The 22,385-nt window shown below is 45.2% G+C and overlaps 1 protein-coding gene across 1 annotated transcript in view; it reads left to right on the top strand.

Moving 5' to 3' along the window:
• The window catches only part of ENPP1 (ectonucleotide pyrophosphatase/phosphodiesterase 1), a 156,862-nt gene extending 137,019 nt beyond the window's left edge, over positions 1 to 19,843 (top strand). The window contains exon 25 of the mRNA XM_077289349.1: positions 18,996 to 19,843. Coding sequence (XP_077145464.1) covers positions 18,996 to 19,154 — 159 coding nt within the window. The 3' untranslated portion in view covers positions 19,155 to 19,843. The remainder of the gene's footprint in view (positions 1 to 18,995) is intronic.
• The last annotated feature ends 2,542 nt before the right edge of the window (positions 19,844 to 22,385 follow it).

Raw genomic sequence — 22,385 nt, 5'->3', positions numbered from 1 at the left:
AGTTGGCGCCTCCTTGTGGTAAAAAAAGGGTAGCATAGAATAGTGAAGGTAGATTCAAACTGTTCACTTACTTTGTATGCTCTGTGTGTGGTACGCTTTCAATGAATTGAAGAGCCTTTTTATTATTTTGATATTTGCAGTATACTATTCCGTATATAATCTGACCACGGTATTTTTAAGGCTTTTTGTGAAATATTATTCATTGACACACTCAGGATCATGTATCTGATATAGCAGTTCTCTGAGTTGCATTTACCACTTTGTATTACACATTACTGTATTACTGCAAATAATTAATTTTATGAGATGTAATCAGAAAGTAACCTATTTTTTACGCCCGACATTGTCTTTTTTTTTTTAATCACAATCTCTATTGGGAGCTCATTGTGTGAATGTTTCCTAATGTATTTTTTATTTATTTTTTTGCAATATTCAGAAAACATGGTAAAATGTCTGTGTTTCCATCACATTTTTGGAAAATTACAATAAAAAACCATATCAAATGTATCACATAAACACAACCTTTTAAAAAAAAATATTAATAAAATAGAAATTTTGCAATTTTCACACTGGTCATTGGGGCCATTTTAGACTCCTATCTCCTGTGTTTTTTAGGAACTTTTTTTAGAAGTCTGATTGTGATGACAGGCAGAACAACAAGTGTCATGATAACACATACAATACAACAGATAGGATGTGCAGATTTCCTGAAATTAGATGTATGAACCTAGAATGGCCTCAGTGGCCAGGGTGAACATTGGAAGATATTAAGAAAATAGCATACAGATAACATAACTACATTTTTAATGGCTGTAAATGTAAACACCCACTTTCCAGTCCACCACCTGACAGCACCATTGGAGGATGTCCTTCTTATCCGCAGTGGGACAGGAACCACAAGTTAAAAGGACCCTCCCCACTCCACCCACCAGTGTTTTTCCTGTCCCACTGCGGATAGGAACTGCAAGACGTCCTCCGACGGTGCTGTGCAGATGGTGGGGATCGGGGGGCCCAGCCTTTCCCTTCCCCGCCGCAAGATATCTGCGGCTGATACCTGCCATGGGGGGTCGCTCAGCCTCCCCAGTGTAGCGCTGCTCCTGGGGTCGGGTCCGTTTCCTCCTCGGGGGGCTCTCGGCCCGGGTGCCTGTATGCCGGGAAGTGTGTGCGGCGACCGCTTCCAGCAGCGGCCGGTTCCAGCGTGCGGCCGCGGTTTCCGGGTCCAGCGGCCGCGTCACTTCCGGTCGCGACGACCGCGTCACTTCTGGTGCGGCCAGCATGGAGGATGACGCCGGCAGCAGCACCGGCCTCGGTGAGGGGCACAGCGCGGTCACCGCAGCGGCGGTAAGGAGGGCAGGATCAACCAGGTAAAACCTATATAAACTCACCAGGGGGGTCTGTATACCGCCGGCCATCCTGACAAAGGGAGTACTCGGCTATACGTACATACTGTCATCTGCACTAATGGAGGAGACTGCCAGACCTGAGGGGACTGACCAGCTTCAGGGGCACGTGAGTGGGCTATGCAAAGCCATACCACAAAGCTCACCCCTCCCCCTGCTCCCTACTTACGGTGCCCACGTATCTCTATTTTACCCTAGGCTGAGCCTTCCATCCCCACAGCCGAAAGGAAAAAATCGGGGAAAAATAAATGCCCGATATGTTCCACTAAGTTTCCGGAAAACTGGCGGAAACCATTGTGCAAATCGTGCACATCCAAAATTGTGGGTGATGAGCAGACAGTGCTACTATCCAGTATGAGGACCATGATTCGACAGGAGGTTCAGGCTTCTATCTCAAGCTTGAATCTTCCCCAGGCTACTCAGTCAGAACCGCAGACTTCACGGAAGAGGCCGAGGGAATCTAGCCCCTCTTCCGAGGGTGAGGTTTCGGAGGATTCTGACCAGGAAGAAAGAGACGGATCTGTGGGCAGAGGGAAGAGATATCTCTTCTCCGCAACAGACACAGATGAGCTTCTTTATGCTGTGCGTAACACCATGCAGTTACAAGATACACCAGAGGAGACCTCCATCCAGGACGAGATGTTTGGCGGATTACATGCCCATGTGACAAAAGTCTTCCCCGTCAACAACCACATTCGTTCCATGATCCTGGAAGAGTGGCAGGAAGCGGAGAAGAAGCTAGTGATTCCCAGGGACTTTAGACTTCGTCTGCCCTACAACCCTGAAGACATTAAAGTGTGGGATGAAGTTCCCAAGATCGATGTCCCACTAGCAAAGGTGGCGAAGAAGACCTCAATTCCATTTGAGGACTCTTCCGCATTAAAAGATCCTATGGATCGTAAAGCAGACGGTTTGCTAAGGAGAACTTGGGAGTCCTCCGCGGCAATAATACGGGCCAATATAGCGACAACCTCCGTAGCCCGGTCAATGCACTTATGGATTGACCATTTAGAGGATCACCTCAAAGCCAAGACTTCCAGAGAGGTTATCCTTAAATCATTGCCATTGCTCAAACTCGCAACAGGCTTTATGGCAGACGCTTCTGCCGAATCTGTAAGGTTTGCGGCTAGAAGCGAATCCCTGTCTAATGCGGCCAGAAGAGCCATATGGCTAAAAACCTGGTCGGGGGATCTCCAGTCAAAAAATAAATTGTGTGGAATCCTATTCTCAGGAAATAAAGTATTTGGGCCAATTCTAGACGATATTCTAGAAAAGGCCTCAGATAAAAAGAAGGGTTTCCCTGAGGAGAATACCAAAAAATATCAGCCCTTTCGTAGGTCCCGACCTGGTCAGAGGACAGACTACAAGGGGAAAGGGAAGACTGGGAGGTGGTCTTATCCCAAGGGTGGAAAAGGTAGAGACTCCATCTTCCCTAGTGCAGGTACACCAAAGTCAAATAAATGACATAAAGATGGGAGGTCGATTACAGAAATTTCTAGGGGGTTGGCAGAAGGTGTCCCAGAATCCTTGGATTCTACAAGTAATTGCACAGGGATACAAATTAGAATTCTCCGGCAGTCCCCCAGAAAGATTTGTAGTAACCCGACCTTGCCCGCTCTCCGACTCCTCCATGTGGACAAACATCCAGGAGCTGTTAGAATTAGAAGCGATTGTGCCAGTTCCCATCTCAGAAAGAGGCGAAGGCCATTATTCCCATTTATTTTCAATAAAGAAACCGTCCGGGGACTCCCGGACGATTATAAATTTAAAACCATTAAACAAATGGGTCCGGTACAAAAGATTCTGGATGGAATCTATAAGATCCACGACACCTCTAATAGACAAAGACATGGTAATGTGTACCCTAGACCTAAGCAACGCATACTATCATGTCCCGATACACATCTCCTACCAAAAATTCCTGAGGTTTGCCATAATGAACAGGGGGATTGTACATCACTTTCAGTTCAGATGTCTCCCCTTCGGGCTTGCTTCAGCGCCCAGGATCTTTACCAAGCTGATGTCGGAAGTGGTGGCCTATTTGAGGAATCAGAATGTGACCATAGTCCCATACCTGGACGACTTCCTGATAATGGCGAAATCACAGAAACTCCTCAAGATAGACTGCACTTTCACCCTTTCCATCCTACAGGAGCTGGGGTGGATTGTGAACTGGAAAAAGTCCTGCCTTTTTACCAGAAGACAGACAAGAGGCCTTGATCAGGCACATCCATCAATTCAGAAGAAGTACCCCCTCCATAAGAGATGCAATGAGGATACTCGGCTTCATGACAGCATGCATACCCTGTGTGAAATGGAGCCAATTCCACTTGCGGGAGTTGCAAAGAGAAGTCCTAGGATCCTGGAACAGGAAACAGAGTTCCCTAGACAGGAAGATGCTTGTGTCTCCGTCGGTGAAGAGATCCCTAACCTGGTGGACCAGACCGAGGAACCTGAGAGAGGGAGTACCGTGGGTACTCGATCCCTGTGTTACGGTTACCACAGACGCCAGTCAATACGGATGGGGCGGTCATATAGGAAGAACATACTACCAGGGAGAATGGACTCCTCAGATTGCGGCAAGATCATCGAATTTCAGAGAGCTGTATGCGATCTGGAAAGTGTTGGGCCAGACCCAGTCATTGGTCCGAGACAGACACGTGAGAATACTGTCCGACAATGTCACAGCAGTGGCATTTCTGAGACACCAGGGAGGTCCGAGACATCCACCACTGCAACACTTAGCAGACCAGATTTTCAGGTGGGCAGAAAGATCTGTCAAATCCATCTCGGCAGTTCACCTGGAAGGTGCCAAGAATCAACTAGCAGATTTCTTGAGCCGAAAGTCGGTACATCCCGGAGAGTGGGAACTGAAACCGGAAGTATTCAGCGGTCTATGCCAGAAATGGGGCACACCTCAGGTGGACCTCTTTGCCGCCAGGTCAAACGCAAAGGTCACAGCATTTTTTTCTCTGAATCCTCTAGATGGAGCCACAGGAGTAGACGCCTTGTCTCAGTATTGGGGAGAAGGCCTCCTGTACGCATTTCCGCCTCTTCCTCTGATATCGAAGACACTCAGGAAGATACGAGACGAGAGAGCAACTGTAATCCTGGTGGTTCCTTTTTGGCCGAAAAGAAGCTGGTTTTCTCTACTGTCCAGGATGTCAACAGAAGAACCAGTCTTTCTACCGAACAGGCAGGACCTTCTACTTCAGGGTCCGGTGTTCCACAAGAATCCAGACTCTCTGCACCTATCTGCTTGGATCCTGAACGGCAAACCCTAAGATCCAGAGGCCTGTCAGAAGAGGTCATTACCACACTCCAGGCAAGCAGAAAGCCGGTGACTTCGGCGATTTACAACAAGATCTGGAAGCGGTATTGTTTCTTTCTGGGAAAAGGTCATGCGGATACTTCAAAACCAGATATCCCTAAAATCCTCGATTTCCTGCAACTCGGATTTGACAAGGGCCTTCGGCCTAGTACTCTAAAAGTACAGATTGCAGCACTTAGTGTATTTTTTGATACATCACTAGCCTCCCATCCCTGGATAGCGAGATTTTCCAGGGCCACACAGAGAATGAGGCCACTTGTGAGGAAATCAACTCCTCCTTGGGACCTAAACCTGGTCCTTAACACTTTGTGTAAAACCCCTTACTTACTGTCAGAAGATATGGACATAGCCAATCTCTCCTTTAAAACCGCCTTCCTAATTGCCATCACATCAGCTAAAAGGCTGGGGGAGATGCAGGCTCTTTCTATCCAGAACCCATATCTTCAAATCTTTGACGACAGAATAGTCTTCAAACACAACCCAGCTTTCCTCCCCAAAGTAGTATCATCTACCAATATAAATCAGGAAATAATCCTTCCTTCTTTCTGCCAACACCCTAAAAACGCAAAAGAAGGGGTCTACCATAACCTTGACATTAGGGAGACTGTTCTAAAATACCTGGGGGCGACAGAAAGCTGGAGACGGGTCACTAACTTATTTATTCAATACGGTGGTCCAAATAGGGGTTGCAAGGCATCAAAATCAACCATTGCTAGGTGGATTAAAAACATGATTAGCCTAGCATATACAAACCAAGGGAAAGATCCCCCGGACACTCTTAGGGCCCACTCAACACGAGCCATTTCTACATCATGGGCAGAGAAGGGGGGTGCCTCAGCTGAGCAAATCTGTAGGGCGGCGACTTGGACTAGTCTTTCTACCTTTGCTAGACACTATAAATTAGATGTCGTATCAGATCAATTAGCCTTTGGTAGAAAAGTCTTGCATGCAGTAGTCCCACCCTAGTTAACATCCTTTGGTATTCTCCAATGGTGCTATCAGGTGGTGGACTGGAAAACGGTAATTAGTTCTTATCGGTAATTGTATTTCCAGGAATCCACCTGACAGCACTACTAGTTCCCTCCCACTGCAAACTTTTACTACTGACTAATGTGATGTAACATTGGTGTGTAATTGTAAATAAACTCTCTTTTTTGCATTCATCCAGATGTGGTACTTAGAAAATCACTGGTGGGTGGAGTGGGGAGGGTCCTTTTAACTTGTGGTTCCTGTCCCACTGCGGATAAGAAGGACGTCCTCCAATGGTGCTGTCAGGTGGATTCCTGGAAATACAATTACCGGTAAGAACTAATTACCGTTTTTTAAACCATGCTCGTACCTCATACCCCCTCTTTTTTTGTTTACAATTCTTGCCCATTTTCATACCCCTTTCTCACTAGAAGATAAAACTGTTACCAAAATAAATTAAACACACATTATCGTGTCATCTCCAGTCCTATACAACACCACAAATATAGTAGACATTACATGCAGTCCTATGTAACACCACAAATGATGGGGATAACTCTCTGAATACAAATAATATAGTAGATATTACCTGCAGACCTATGTAAAAGCATAGCTGGCAATGACAACCCTTTGAATACAGACAACATGGTAGATACAGTCTGCAGTCCTAACAGACGGTCTAGTAGACATTACCCACAGTCCTATGTAGCACCACAAATTAAAACAAAGTCCAGCTCACCATAATCGGCATCCTTAGGAACTCGGAGCACGGAACCGCTGTGTCAGGGCGTGGAGGAATCGATGAGGCTCAACGAGGTAGTGAAAAAAACCCCTTTCTTTATTCACTTCAAATCATGTTCAGTGGAGGATAAAACATCAGCAGCAACAAAGAATAAAAAGCGATATCAACGCGTTTCTGGTGAACAAGCACCCTTAATCATGATATCCGTTATGTGACTTGTCTTGCACTTTTACACTAAGGGTACCGTCACACATTGAAATTTTCATCGCTGCGACGGCACGATCCGTGACGTCGCAGCGATCGTATGAATATCGCTCCAGCGTCGTAGACTGCGGTCACACGTTGCAATCACGGCGCTGGAGCGATGCCGAAGTCCCCGGGTAACCAGGGTAAACATCGGGTAACTAAGCGCAGGGCCGCGCTTAGTAACCCGATGTTTACCCTGGTTACAAGCGTAAACGTAAAAAAACAAACAGTACATACTCACCCGTCGGTGTCCTTCAGGTCCCTTGCCGTCTGCTTCCTGCTCTGAGTGCAGCCGTACAGTGAGAGCAGATCGCAGCACCGCTGTGATCTGCTCTCACTTTCCGGCCGGCACTCAGAGCAGGAAGCAGACGGCAAGGGACCTGAAGGACACCGACGGGTGAGCATGTACGGTTTGTTTTTTTACGTTTACGCTTGTAACCAGGGTAAACATCGGGTTACTAAGCGCGGCCCTGCGCTTAGTTACCCGATGTTTACCCTGGTTACAAGCGAAGACATCGCTGGATCGCTGTCACACACAACGATCCAGCGATGTCAGCGGGTGATCAAGCGACGAAAGAAAGTTCCATACGATCTGCTACGACGTACGATTCTCAGCAGGATCCCTGATCGCTGCTGCGTGTCAGACACTGCGATATCGTAACGATATCGCTAGAACGTCACGAATCGTAACGTCGTAGCGATGGAAATTTCAATGTGTGACGGTACCCTAAGATTCGGTGAACACACCAGTACTAAAATTGATTAACATAATTGCTAAGCAAAGTGAAGACACATGAAAGTGAATACAAACTAAGAGTTAAAAACAAGTACTTTGGCTAGATGGAGATACGAAATAAAATTCACAGAGTAGATGATTTTAGAGTCATAGATTTATATAAAAATAACAAAAATATTTGAAATATGTTAAACTTCATTTGACATAATTATTTTATACTAGATGGCAGCCCGATTCTAAAGAATCGGGAGTCTAGAATCCATATATACTTTATTTATTCAAATGTAAGAATAATACAATTAATAAATAATAGTAAGAAAGAACAAAAAATGGCTGCACTCACCAGCTCTTGACAATTCTTGACAGTACGGCACATTTCTGATTGGTCGCTCGCGGCAGGCGGCAACCAATCAGAAAAGTGCCGCGCACCACGAAGGCATATATCTTTGTCCACCCTGAGCGGGTGTAGGACGCTGGTGACGTCACTTATCTCCGGACATAGCCACGGAAGTTGGCACAAATTGCCGGAAGTAGTATTCTAGGCAATTATATATTAGATTTTAATGTTATCAGTGTTTACCTTTGAACGTTTATATTGTATTGTCCTGTCACCAGCCATGTGTACGATTATCGGCCGAAAGCCTCTCTGGAACCAATGATCACCCCATGTAAAGGTATCTTTATAAGTTAAAGATTCAGAATACTATGACTTTTATCATATCCTGAACAGTCAAGTTTTTTATGAACCGTTAAGGTTTTCTGGTTGAAGTAAAAAAAAACTCTGAGTGTTTACAGTTTGAAACCATAAAATGTTGAAAAATTATGTCATTCTTGAGTATATCACTCAATGGTGCTCATAAACGTGTCAAATTTGATCTATTATATACTTTAATATACGTTACTTTAATCTTTAATATACTTAAGAACAGGGCCCCAGACATCACACAGGGGGTCTGAAACACCGCACAGTGGTCCAAAATATCGCTGTGCTCTGCCTGGGGCCCCATATGCTGCCTGGGGCCCCTGTGCTCTGCCTGGGGCCCCATGTGCTGCCTGGGGCCCCTGTGCTCTGCCTGGGGCCCCTGTGCTCTGCCTGGGGCCCCATGTTCTGCCTGGGGCCCCTGTGCTCTGCCTGGGGCCACTGTGCTCTGCCTGGGGCCCCATATGCTGCCTGGGGCCCCTGTGCTCTGCCTGGGGCCCCATATGCTGCCTGGGGCCCCTGTGCTCTGCCTGGGGCCCCATAGGCTGCCTGGGGCCCCTTTGCTCTACCTGGGACCACTGTGCTCTGCCTGGGGCCCCATATGCTGCCTGGGGCCCCTGTGCTCTGCCTGGGGCCTCTGTGCTCTGCCTGGGGCCTCTGTGCTCTGCCTGGGGCCCCTGTGTTCTGCCTGGGGCCCCTGTGCTCTGCCTGGGGCCCCATGTTCTGCCTGGGGCCTCTGTGCTCTGCCTGGGGCCACTGTGCTCTGCCTGGGGCCCCTGTGCTCTGCCTGGGGCCACTGTGCTCTGCCTGGGGCCCCATATGCTGCCTGGGACCCCTGTGCTCTGCCTGGGGCCCCTGTGCTCTGCCTGGGGCCCCATGTTCTGCCTGGGGCCCCTGTGCTCTGCCTGGGGCCCCATGTTCTGCCTGGGGCCACTGTGCTCTGCCTGGGGCCCCATAAGCTGCCTGGGGCCCCTGTGCTCTGCCTGGGACCATTGTGCTCTGCCTGGGGCCCCATATGCTGCCTGGGGCCCCTGTGCTATGCCTGGGGCCACTGTGCTCTGCCTGGGGCCCCATATGCTGCCTGGGGCCACTGTGCTCTGCCTGGGGCCCCATATGCTGCCTGGGGCCCCTGTGCTCTGCCTGGGGCCCCATATGCTGCCTGGGGCCCCTGTGCTCTGCCTGGGGCCCCTGTGCTCTGCCTGGGGCCCCATGTTCTGCCTGGGGCCCCTGTGCTCTGCCTGGGGCCACTGTGCTCTGCCTGGGGCCCCATATGCTGCCTGGGGCCCCTGTGCTCTGCCTGGGGCCCCTGTGCTCTGCCTGGGGCCCCTGTGCTCTGCCTGGGGCCCCATGTTCTGCCTGGGGCCCCTGTGCTCTGCCTGGGGCCACTGTGCTCTGCCTGGGGCCCCATATGCTGCCTGGGGCCCCTGTGCTCTGCCTGGGGCCCCATATGCTGCCTGGGGCCCCTGTGCTCTGCCTGAGGCCCCTGTGCTCTGCCTGGGGCCCCATATGCTGCCTGGGGCCCCTGTGCTCTGCCTGGGGCCCCATGTCTGCCTGGGGCCCCTGTGCTCTGCCTGGGGCCACTGTGCTCTGCCTGGGGCCCCATATGCTGCCTGGGGCCCCATATGCTGCCTGGGGCCCCTGTGCTCTGCCTGGGGTCACTGTGCTCTGCCTGGGGCCCCATAGGCTGCCTGGGACCACTGTGCTCTGCCTGGGGCCCCATATGCTGCCTGGGGCCCCTGTGCTCTGCCTGGGGCCACTGTGCTCTGCCTGGGGCCCCATATGCTGCCTGGGGCCCCTGTGCTCTGCCTGGGTGTAGGACACTGGTGACGTCACTTATCTCCGGACATTAGCTCCGGACATTAGCTCCGGACATTAGCTCCGGACATTAGCTCCGGACAAAGCCACGGAAGTTGGCACAAATTGCAGGAAGTAGTATTCTAGGCAATTATATATTAGAAACCTGAAAGATTTCACTATAATTGTTTACACATCCAATATAAAAGCAGATCTGATACTAAACAGTATTTGAGTCAGAATCTGATAAAATAATTTATCAACAATTGATTTCATTCTACATGGTTGTTACGCACTATATATACTATAATTTAATTTAATATAATTAGTAGCAGATCTAGTGTGGCGATACAACCTGTAATGTAAAATATAGAGGGAGAACAAAATAACTCTGGGCAACCAAGCATAACGGCATCAGACTCGCGCAGCTCTGTTATCTCCCTTTCGGAGGATCTGACCGCGAGTCTATTTATACTTTAGGACTGACTTTTGGAACAAGAGAGTCTGCACTATTAATCCTAAATATCTATACATAGTATGCAATCAATCTTAAATTCTAGGATATTCCTTTCAATTTGTGCAACTCTTGTCAGTAACAACAAAAAAATGTGTAGAGCGTTTTATGCTTTTCTTCGAGCACCACAAATTACATGGATAGTTCTGACTACAGATAATATTGTAGATTTTACCTGCAGACCTATGTAAAAGCAAAGATAAGATAATTCTTTGAATTCAGATGGCATGGTAGATGACACCTGCAGTCCTATGCAATAAGACATATAACACAGAGATAGTGCTCTAAGTATAGATAGAGTAGTAGGTCTTACCTGCTGTACTAAGTAATACCACAAACGGTACAGTGAGAACTCTTAGCACAGATAATATAGTAGATATTACTATCAGTCCTATGTAACACCACAGATAACAGTGATAACTCTCCAAGTACAAATAACATAGTAGATGTTACCTGAAATTCTATGTAAAATAACATAACGTAGTGATAATTGAGTATAGATAATGTAGTAGATGTTGCTTGCAGTCCTCTGTTACACCACAATAACTGAGAAATCAGTGTGTGAACTGATATGCAAATATGGCTATTGATCTGAAGCCTCTATCACTCCAGCTCTATTCCCCACTCTGTGCCACTGTTATGGGTTTACCGCGAGAGAGGAGCCAGTAGACCGCAGCGTCTGATTTCTCCTACTCCTTCACTGATTAGAAGCACTTCACCTTCTTATTAAACGGTGTAAAGTTATTTTAGCAGTGCAGGCATAATCTGCTCTGTTGAGAGCTCCTGGAGTGTTAAGGCTCTCAGCTGTGCACTGTTGGCCACTTTCATCTCCTATATAATCTGGGTCCTGGCTAGCACTCATTGTCAGATGGCTAGTGCTGCATGGCTGGAGGTTGTTGTAGGTTATTAATGGAAAAGGCATTTGGTGGAATTATCTGTGACTGTTGCTAGGTTTTGAGTGTGTGATAATTTCCTTTCTTCTCCTACTTTGGTTTAACCCCATCCTCCACTCTCCGGTGTATTCCTCTATTAAGTTATATGAAAAAGTTTGGGCACCCCTATTAATCTTAAGCTTAATGTTTCATAAAAATTGTTTTTTTTGCAACAGCTATTTCAGTTTCATATATCTAATAACTGTTGGACACAGTAATGTTACTGCCTTGAAATGAGGTTTATTGTACTAACAGAAAATGTGCAATCTGCATTCAAACAACATTTGACAGGTGCATAAGTATGGGCACCTCACCAGAAAAGTGACATTAATATTTAGTAGATCCTCCTTTTGCAAAAATAACAGCCTCTAGTCGCTTCCTGTAGCTTTTAATGAGTTCCAGGATCCTGGATGAAGGTATTTTTGACCATTCCTCTTTACAAAACAATTCCAGTTCAGTTAAGTTTGATAGTCGCCGAGCATGGACAGCCCTCTTCAAATGATCCCACAGATGTTCAATGATATTCAGGTCTGGGGACTGGGATGGCCATTCCAGAACAGTGTAATTGTTCTCTGCATGAATGCCTGAGAAGATTTGGAGTAGTGTTTTGGATCATTGTCTTGCTGAAAGATCCATCCCCTGCGTAACTTCAACTTTGTCACTGATTCATGAACATTATTGTCAAGAATCTGCTGATACTGAGAGGAATCCATGCGTCCCTCAACTTTAACAAGATTCCCGGTGCCGGCATTGGCCACACAGACACAAAGCATGATGGAACCTCCACCAAATTTTACTGTGGGTAGCAAGTGTTTTTCTTGGAATGCTGTGTTTTTTTACCGCCATGCATAACACCTTTTTGCATGACCAAACAACTCAATCTTGGTTTCATCAGTCCATAGGACCTTCTTCCAAAAAGAAATTGGCTTCTCCAAATGTGCTTTTGCATACCTCAGCCGACTCTGTTTGTGGCTTGCAGAAATGGCTTCTTTCGCATCACTCTCCCATACAGCTTCTCCTTGTGCAAAGTGCATTGTATAGTTGACCGATGCACAGTGACCATCTGCAGCAAGTTGATGCTGCAGCTCTCTGGAGGTGGTCTGAGGATTGTCCTTGACTGATCTCACCATTCTTCTTCTCTGCCTTTCTGATGTTTTTTTTGGCCTGCCACTTCTGGCCTTAACAAGAACTGTACCTGTGTTCTTCCATTTCCTTACTATGTTCCTCACAGTGGAAATTGACAAGTTAAATAATAATCTTTATTTTTATATAGCGCTAACATATTCCGCAGCGCTTTACAGTTTGCACACATTATCATCACTGTCCCCAATGGGGCTCACAATCTAAATTCCCTATCAGTATGTCTTTGGAATGTGGGAGGAAACCGGAGTACCCGGAGGAAACCCACGCAAACACGGAGAGAACATACAAACTCTTTGCAGATGTTGTCCTTTTTGGGGTTTAAACCCAGGACTCCAGCGCTGCAAGGCTGCAGTGCTAACCACCAGGTTAAATCTCAGACAGCTTTTTGTATCCTCCCCATGAACAACTATGTTGAATAATCTTTGTTTTCAGATCATTTGACAGTTGTTTTGAGGAGCCCATGATGCCACTCTTCAAAGGAGATTGAAACAGGAGAACAACTTGCAAGTGGCCACTTTAAGTAGTTTTTCTCATGATTGCATACACCTGGCTATGAAGTTCAAAGCTCAATGAGGTTACAAAACCAAAAAAGGTGTTTTAGTAAGTCAGTAAAAAGTAGGTAGGAGTATTTAAAACAACAAAATGATAAGGGTGCCCATATTTATGCACCTGTCAAATTTTGTTTGAATGCAGATTGCACATTTTCTGTTAGTACAATAAGCCTCGTTTCAAGGCAGAAACATTACTGTGTCCAACAGTTATTAGATATATGAAACTGAAATAGCTGTTGCAAAAAAAAACAATTTTTATAAAACATTAAGCGTAAGATTAATAGGGGTGCCCAAACTTTTTCATATAACTCTATATGTGTGAGTATATTTGTATGTTTGGTATTTTTCTTTATCCCTGTTCGTATTACCTTGTTAGTCTGGTTGGTGTACTACGGTACAGTACTACTTCCTTCTTTGCTGGGTGGGAGAAGAGTACAGACTGAGGCCGGATTCAGGAGCTAAGGTCAGTTACATGGCCCTAGGTCAGTAGTAATCCGGGGAGCAGGGCAAGCTAGGGCACACCCAGCGTTCTGTACAGGGAAGGAGCCCCTGGTCCAAGGACATCCGATAACAGAGCCTTGACAGCCACTTCCTCTTGCTTGACTGACAGCTATTTTGCCTGAAGTCACATAGCAAAGAGGCTGTCAGTCAAGCCATAGGAAGCAGCGCTGGGTGAAGAATAGAAATGGAGTGACAGGGAGATCTACAGTTGTTTTAAGCCTCATTTGCATATCAGTTCAAACGCTGTTTTCTCAGTAATGGTGTTGCTTGACTTGTCTTTGAAAGAGCTATATGTATGCATAAATAGTTTGGAGTGTGAAATCCTGCCGACGGATTCTATTTAATTGGTACTGGTGTGAGCAGGTTGCAGGATGCAGTCATGGTTAAGAGACTGAGCAAGGGTTAAAAATGAACTTTACTATAACAGGGGTATACTCCACGCAGGGAGAAGAGAATGTATAGACAGGGAATATTAAAACTTTCGTTACACTGACAGAGGTAGTGAGGGGAAAGGGTATTAACAATGTTCAACAGTAGTAAACTTATCTGTCCGGCGACTTCAGAGTGAAGAGTTTCAGATGCACACGGTGGTGCTGACACGGTCAGCACGTGATGGAAACGATGCAGAATTCTAGGCGTCGGTGGATCGGCTCCTCGCGATGACGGAGGGTCCTCGATGTCTGTCTTGGGGTCCTGAGGAGCAGGGAAAAGAGCAGTTCTGTGCACTGCTAGGCTGGGCACAGGCCGGCAGTAGTAAGCGGGTGAATAAGAGTAAAGTTCTGGATAAGTCACCTGGTTTCTTTTAGGCAGCACATGCCCGTTATACGGTGACCTGAGACGTGTAGTTACTTGAGCAGAAGGGGCCAACGGGTGGAAAACGGTTCTCTGGTCACAGTCTTTGTAGGGAGCAGCTGGGACAATGTAGCATGGAACTGCGCTGTCACGGTGCTCAGAGGACGGAGCACCTAAATACCTCTAATGCGCACTGCGTCTTCCCGCCAAGTTTGCCTGCCGTTTCGCGCACTCTGCCCTTTTTATCCTCACTCTGCCCCCTGTGGTCCAGTGCAAAGGTCGGTCCAGGTCTTTAAGCTTTTCCCCAGACAACAAAGGTAACAGTCCCGACAGTTACGGCCTCGGTGTGAAAAAGGTACCCCCAATCCGGGCTCTTTTCTTACACTGGTCTGGGAGATCTCCCACAATGATACTCCTCCTAATTCTGCAGAGGGAGAGAACGGCGTAGGTCAGTAAGCAAGGCAAGTAATTGCTGACCATATTTGACCATGAGGCCATGTTTCTAATTTCACACCTGTATTATGTCCTCAAGTCTCAATAAGTCCATGGGTATAAGGACCTGAACTAAATGGCATCATGGGATCTATAATTATTGCATCAGTGTCATACTAGTGTGAAATCATGAACTTTTTTCTCTAAATCGGTGTAAATGTGTATGTAATGTAATGTGCGTTAATATACGCACTTAGGCTACGTTCCCATGATGAGCCTTTGGTGCATTTTTAATGCTGCTTGTTTTTGCTGCATCAAAACGCAGCATCTTGCAGTTCTAGCAAGGTGAATGGGATTGATAGAAGCATGTCAATTTCTCTTGCAGGTACAGTTTTCTGTGTGGATTTTCCCCTTAGACTTGAATTAAATGCAGAAAGTCCGGATTTTAAAAAAAGCACATTCGTGTTTAGCGCGTTTCCACAGTGGAAACACATAAAAAATGCATGGCATGTAATCTGCACCTAAGTATAACAATAATGTTTTGTCAAAGCAGAATACTAGGAAGTATCAAAAACAAATCCACTTTAAAGCTTGACAGTCCAAAAAGAGACAAACGCAGCGTCAAAAGCATGATTATCATGCATGTTAAAAATAAAACGCACTCAAAAACACAATGAAAAAACGCAATAGGTACAGAAATGATGAAGATATTTTTCAACATCAAAAACTCTCATCGTGGGGACGTAGCCTTAATGTTGTCTTCTCCTTTATCTAGTGTCGTTCTGCTCCTCTTCTGAGATCACCGCTCTTCAGACTATCCAAATCACGCTTTGATCTGTATGTGAGCCAGAAGTCTTTTACAATGAAAGCCTATGGCTCCTCGTTCTGATGCTCTATACACTTACATTGTAAAAGTCACACATTGACTCATAAGTAAAGATGAGTGAATATGTTAGGAAAAATGTTTGACAGACATAAATTGCACATTCAGATATGTGGTCGGCAACACAAGCATTTTTCTTAAAATCGGAAAAAGTCGGTAACATTCGGTAGTAGATAGTATGCCTGTAATTCATGTGACCCGTTCAGTGAAATCATAGCATGACAGGTTAGAATAGAAAAGATAGAATAGGTATATACACATAGAATACATAGCCGCCGGGGGATGGAGATCTTGGCACCGCTCCCCCGGCGGCCATTTTCTCGGAGTCCACCGCACAGGAAATCATGGGCCCCGGCAACACAAGAGACCACCGCAGCAGCATCGGGCAGTGCCGGCCGCGCACCCACAGCACCGGAGACACCAGCAGAGCACCGGGCAGCAGCGCCAGACACTCGCAGTAGCACCGCCGGACACCTACAGTAGCAACACCAGACACCCACAGTAGCACCACCGGACACACCCGCAGTAGCGCCGCCGGGCACCGGAGACACCCGCAGACCAATGGGTAGCAGCGTCAAACACCCTCAGCACCGCCGGACAAACCATCATCCCAGCCTTGCGCCTGCCACAACGGTATCGGTAAGGTACATTCGCATTATAAGACGCACCCCCATTTTCCCCCCAAGAAAAATACAGTATATATATAGATGTCAGTGACACACACGTATATATGTATTTATATTATATAGATAGACAGATAGAAGAAAAGTCGGCAATTCAGCAGCTGTGGTAGTGTAAAATCACAGCAGGAGCCGACAGGATAGAATAGATGGATTACATACAGTAAATACAAATAGAATAGGTAGATATACAGATGTCAGTGACAAATACAACTGGTCCAGTGTGTGTGCAGCTTACTGTACATGTATTTAATTAATAAAAGATTATTTTTCAGAAAAAAATGGCGTGGGCTCCCGTGTAATTTTTGTAACTATCAGAGGGAAAGCCGACGGCTGAGGGCAGATGTTTATAGCCTGTGAGGGGGTAATACCCATGGAGCTTCCCAGGCTATTAATATCAGCTCACAGCTGTATAATTAGCCTTTACTGGCTATTAAAATGGGGGATGCTAAAAAAATAACGTAGGGTTCCCCTATAATTAATAACCAGCAAAGGCTATGCAGACAGCTGCGGGTTGATATTAATAGCCTAGGGAAGGGCCATGGATACTGCCCCACCAGGGCTAAAAACATAACCTCTCAGCCGCCCCAGAAAAAGCGCATCTCTAAGATGTGCCCATTCTGTCACTTCGTCTCGCTCTTCTGATATGCCCTGTAGCGGTGGCAAGTGGGGTAATTGTTGGGGGGCTTGTTGTCACCCTCAGGTGGCATCAAGCCCCGAAGTTAGTAATGGAGAAGCGTCAATAAGATGCCCCCATTACTATCCACATTGTATAAAAGCACTGACACCCAGAAAAAAGTCCTTTAATTGAAAGAATGACACAGACTCCTTTAATAATCTCAAACCATACTTATGACTTTGCCAAATTCCCCGAAGGCCTCGTTCTCCTGTAATGAACCAAAAATTAAAAAACAACAATATACCATACCTGTTCATCGTTCTGTCCCACGTCGTAATCCATGTCTGGGGGATAATTCGTTTTCAACCTTGATCTCACCGAGGTCACCGAAGTTCATCCCGGCTGGGAATGGAGCCTCAGTGATGTTACCGCTAGTCACTGAGGCTGCGCTCGCAGCATCTCATTCACCAGTGGTTCTCAGCCTGGACTGTCGCATCTTGGCACCATCCAGTTTGAAAACTAATTATCCCCCAGACAAGGATTGCAGCGTGGGACAGAACGACGGACAGGTATGGTATATTGTTGTTTTTTTTTATTTTTAGTTTATCACAGGAGAACGATGGCTTCGGTGGAATTAGGCGAGGTCGTATGTATGGTTTAATTGAGATTATTAAAAGTGTCTGTGTCATTTTTTCAAGTAAAAGACTTTATTTTGGCTGTATCTTTATTTACCATATAACTATAGGATTAGTAATGGATACGTGCCTTATGGACGCCTCTCCATTACTAACCTCGGGGCTTGATGTCACCGGACAATACAAAGGTGACATCAACCCCACAAATATGAACTCAACTTGACACCGCTACAGGACAAGTGGAAAGTGCCGGGCAAAGCGCCAGAATTGGCGCATCTAATAGATGTGCCTTTTCTGGGCAGCTGCGGGCTGATATTGTTAGGCTATGGGTGGCCAATATCCATGGCCCCTTACCAGCCTGAGAATACCAGCCCCCAGCTGTCTGCTTTAGCAAGGCTGTTTTTTTTTTTAAATTGTTTATTTAAATAAAAAGTATGACGTGTGAACCCCTCTATTCTTGATAACCATTCTTGCTGAAGCGGACAGCTGAGTGTTGCAGCCCCCAGCTGTGAGTTTTGCCTGGCTGATTATCAAAAATAGGGGGGAACCCATGCATGGTTTTTTTTTTTATTATTTATTTACAGCTCAGGAGCGGTTAATGAATACTCCCATCATCCGCTCCTGCTCTCATTGTTATTAGCATCAGCAAGTGCCAGCTGATGGGAGCTGTAGTCCCATCAGCTGACACAAGTCACCGGAGGTAAACTTTTTACTTCCGATCACAGCTGAGCGCTCACACTGTAATCTGACAGCGTGGGAACCGTGGCTCTCTGACGGGCGGGGATGGTTTCACCGCCGATCAAAAGTGGTGTTTGCGGCGCTGTCATGCATATGACAGTGTGTCAAACACTGTATTGTTGGCCCCCCATTCAAGTGAATGGGGTTCAGTTCCGTTCTGCTGTTTTTTTGTTTTTTTTTATTTGTTTATAGCGCAGGAGTGGCTGATGAATTCTTCCATCTGCCGCTCCTGCTCTACTGTTTTTAGCGGCAGCAAGTGGGAAACACCAGCATTCGTGCTGTGTATGTTCGGCTATATTCGGCGATTTAATTGATTATTAAATCGGCAAATATTGCAAATTCGGCGATTGTGAGCCGAACCGAACATTGAAATATTCGCTCATCTCTACTCGTAAGTCAGAAGGTGAGCAGAACGATGCCGGATACCGCAAGACAGCAGTAGGTGAGTATATTAACACATACTACATACACATTTACACAGCTTTAGAGAAAAAAAAGTTCAAGCCTAGGCTCCTTTAATTCTTTATGACGTGACTGTTTGTCCTTTTACTTTAATATAAAATATCGAGAATACTGATTTTTTTTCTTACATTCTTAAAATGATACAATTTCTTGGAATATAATGTGCTTATTGTCTTTTTTTGCATTTCTTTACAGGACCAAAAAGATATCAAATGGATTGAAGAGCTTTATCAGTTGCATGTAGCCTGTGTGAAGGACATTGAACTTCTTACTGCTCTTAGTTTCTTTCATAACACAAATTTCTCAGTTTCTGAAATTTTACAGCTCAAAACATTTCTCCCTAGTTATTTATGAGAGTTGTAAGCCCAATTAGTGTGATTTTTGTAACAAACTTCATCACGTACCCCAAAGCACTTTTCATTATGCTTATTTCAGAAGACATTGGGTTACTTCTACTCATCGAGCATCAACCTATAATGCTTATAACATGTGCTACGTTCATCGGGTGCTCAGTTTTAGCATTTGGATGGTCCAATGTCTTGCTCAAAATGTATTGATTATCCCGTGCTTTGTTGTTATGGCTGTAGTGGTGATCTCACTACTAGTCTGTGTTGACTGCTGCCAAGCAGTGGGCTTTGTGGTTTTCTGCCATCTACCTTGACCACATAAAAGCACTTGTTTGCATCCAGAGTATGACAGTCTGTAAATAGTTTAAGGGGTTGATCAGGCTGAATACAAATTTGATATAATACACTAAAGTTTGGACTAACATCACTTTAGCCAAATGAAGAGAACCGTTAGGGGGGACGCTAACTCTATCCTATTCTGCTTGCCTGACCTGCAGTACTGCCATAGATCCCTTATACAGGTATTGTTACCTCTTTACTCTTATCACTATGCTGTAGGATGATAGTTCACATGTTGGTAGATTAATCACATTAAGGATCACTCTCGATCATAGTGAAATGTCAAGGTATTTGATATTGGGCCACATTAATCTACAGGGTGGGCCATTTATATGGATGCACCTAAATAAATGGGAATAGTTGGTAATATCCACCTCCTGTTTGTGGCACATTAGTATATGGGAGGGGGAAAACTTTTCAAGATGGTGGTGACCATGGCAGCCATTTTGAAGTCAGCCATTTTGGATCCAACTTTATTTTTTCCAATGGGAAGAGAGTCATGTGACACACAAAACTTATTGAGAATTTCACAAGAAAAACAACAGTGTAGTTGGTTTTAACGTAACTTTATTATTTCATGAGTTATTTACACGTTTATGACCACTTATAAAATGTGTTCAAAGTGCTGCCCATTGTGTTGGATTGCCAATGCAACCCTCTTCTCCCACTCTTGACACTCTGATGGCGAATATAAGTTGCATGTGTCACATGACCCTTTTCCCATTGAAAAAAATAAAGTTGGATCCAAAATGGCCAACTTCAAAATGGCCGCCATGGTCACCACCATCTTGAAAAGTTTTCCCCCTCCCATATACTAATGTGCCACAAACAGGAAGTTGATATCACCAACCATTCCCATTTTATTTAGGTGTACCCATATACATGGCCCACCCTGTAGTTACTTTGGTATTATATATATAGACTTTTGTCTATATTTGTTTCTATCAATTGGCTTAATTCAGTGTCAGTCTATACTGCTATTAATCAGATTATATTCTTTCGTATTTGTAGAAATTCATTAGCATTACGAAGTTCCATGTAATATGACTGATTTTGAAAATCTGATAAGCATTATACCAAAAAGGAGGTTACTAGATCTAGATAATTTACATATTACCCTCTTTTTGATATTGTTTGGTTTAATCATATAGCAGCATATTTATCGGATAGATTGGTGTGTCCCCCTACTGGACACTCTGCTATATTGTATATTGTTTTTAATTAATTCTAATAAAGATTTATTAATTTTCATACTTATGGATCTCTTCATTGATAAAGCGATGCTAGTCCAAACTTCGGTGAATAACATTGATTTGAAGTGCCATTAACTTTAGATATGGACACCTTTTGATAACTGAATACAAATTTGAGTTTGAACCTTGAGCTTGGATTGGAATAAAATAACAAGAAATGTTATATTCGCCTGCTGTCCCTCTTTGGCTCCGACAGAGGCGACTTTGTTTTCTGCACTGGCATTGGGAGTCACTCACCATACCCCCTGTTACAGGACCGCTGCACCCATGAAATCCTGCAGACCTAAAGAACATATCATCAGACAATCTCACGATGCGCGAACACTTTCGGTGATGATGCAGACACTGAGGTGCCTGCGCTGGTAACATGGGGGTGACAGTACATCAGCACAGCAGGTACTTATTAGAGAAGCCCTTGTCAACGTTGTGTTTATCTTGAACTAATTTAGAGAATAATTAAACTTTTAATAAAATATTTTATACTTTATTTTTTTAACTCCAGACCCCAACCCCTACCAATCTCTTAAAAACACCTTTAAAGTGCACAGCTCAGAAGACTATGCTTTCCGTACTCTGCTCTGTGAGCATCCCCACAGGTGCACTGTGCGTGCCTGTCTCCTGAGCTGCACACAGACATCACCTGTTTTTTTAGAAATAGAAGGGGGTCTTAGAACCAGAACCCTCACTGATCTACTCGCAGTTAAGAGGTCAATAAAATATAAAAAATCGTATCAAGGTTTAGTTACTCGTGAATTTTCGGAAATTATGCCCAGTAATATATCCTCTGTGAGTCAAATGCATCCATACCCTTGAACTTAGTTCATAGTTGGCCATAGCTCAATAGAAAAACATGAACAACAAAAAAAAGTTCAGAGCTGAGATGCCACAGCTCGTCTAATTCATGATTAGCTGAAGTGTTACTTATGTTACAAATCTTCAAGGATTGGCGTAAGATTTGTGGGGTGGCACATTTTTCAGATGTACCTGACACATTAAGTAGCGTTGGCCTCTAAAAGGGATCCTGTCAGCAGGATTGTGTACAGTAACCTTCAGACACTGTAAGGTCGGCGCCATTTTGCTGATTAAAATGATACCTGGGTTGATGAAATCCGTCTTGTGGTTGTTGTTTAATCTTTATTTGCAGTTTTGAGTTAGAGATTCTCGTGATCCGGAGCGGCCTGTGGGGGTCTTCATGTTCTCTGATTAGGTATTCATGTGAATAGCTTTTGACAGGTCACTGACCCCTCAGTGACTGTCCCCTAGTTTACATGATGAAATATTACATATAAATTGTAAAAAAAAGGACAGCAGATGGATTTCATCAACCCAGGTATCATTTTAAGGCCGGGTCACACTTGCGAGAAACTCGCACGAGTCTCGCTTCTCAATATCCGGCACTGCCGCCGGCACTCGGGACCGGAGTGTGTGGCTGCATGTATTTCTGTGTAGCTGAATGCTCCGGTCCTGAGTGCTGGTGGCAGTGTCAGGTATTGAGAAGCGAGACTCGTGTGAGTTTCTCGCAAGTGTGACCCCGGACTAATCAGTATAACCTGACACTGTGTGTGGGTTACTGTGCACAATCCTGCTGACAGGTTCCCTTTTATGAAAAAGGAGCATCTGACTCCAACACGCCTCATAATAAAGAC

This window comes from Ranitomeya variabilis, chromosome 2 (genome assembly GCF_051348905.1).
Source record: "Ranitomeya variabilis isolate aRanVar5 chromosome 2, aRanVar5.hap1, whole genome shotgun sequence".
In the NCBI taxonomy this organism is placed as follows: Eukaryota; Metazoa; Chordata; class Amphibia; order Anura; family Dendrobatidae; genus Ranitomeya; species Ranitomeya variabilis.
This window is presented reverse-complemented; position numbering and strand designations above follow the sequence as displayed.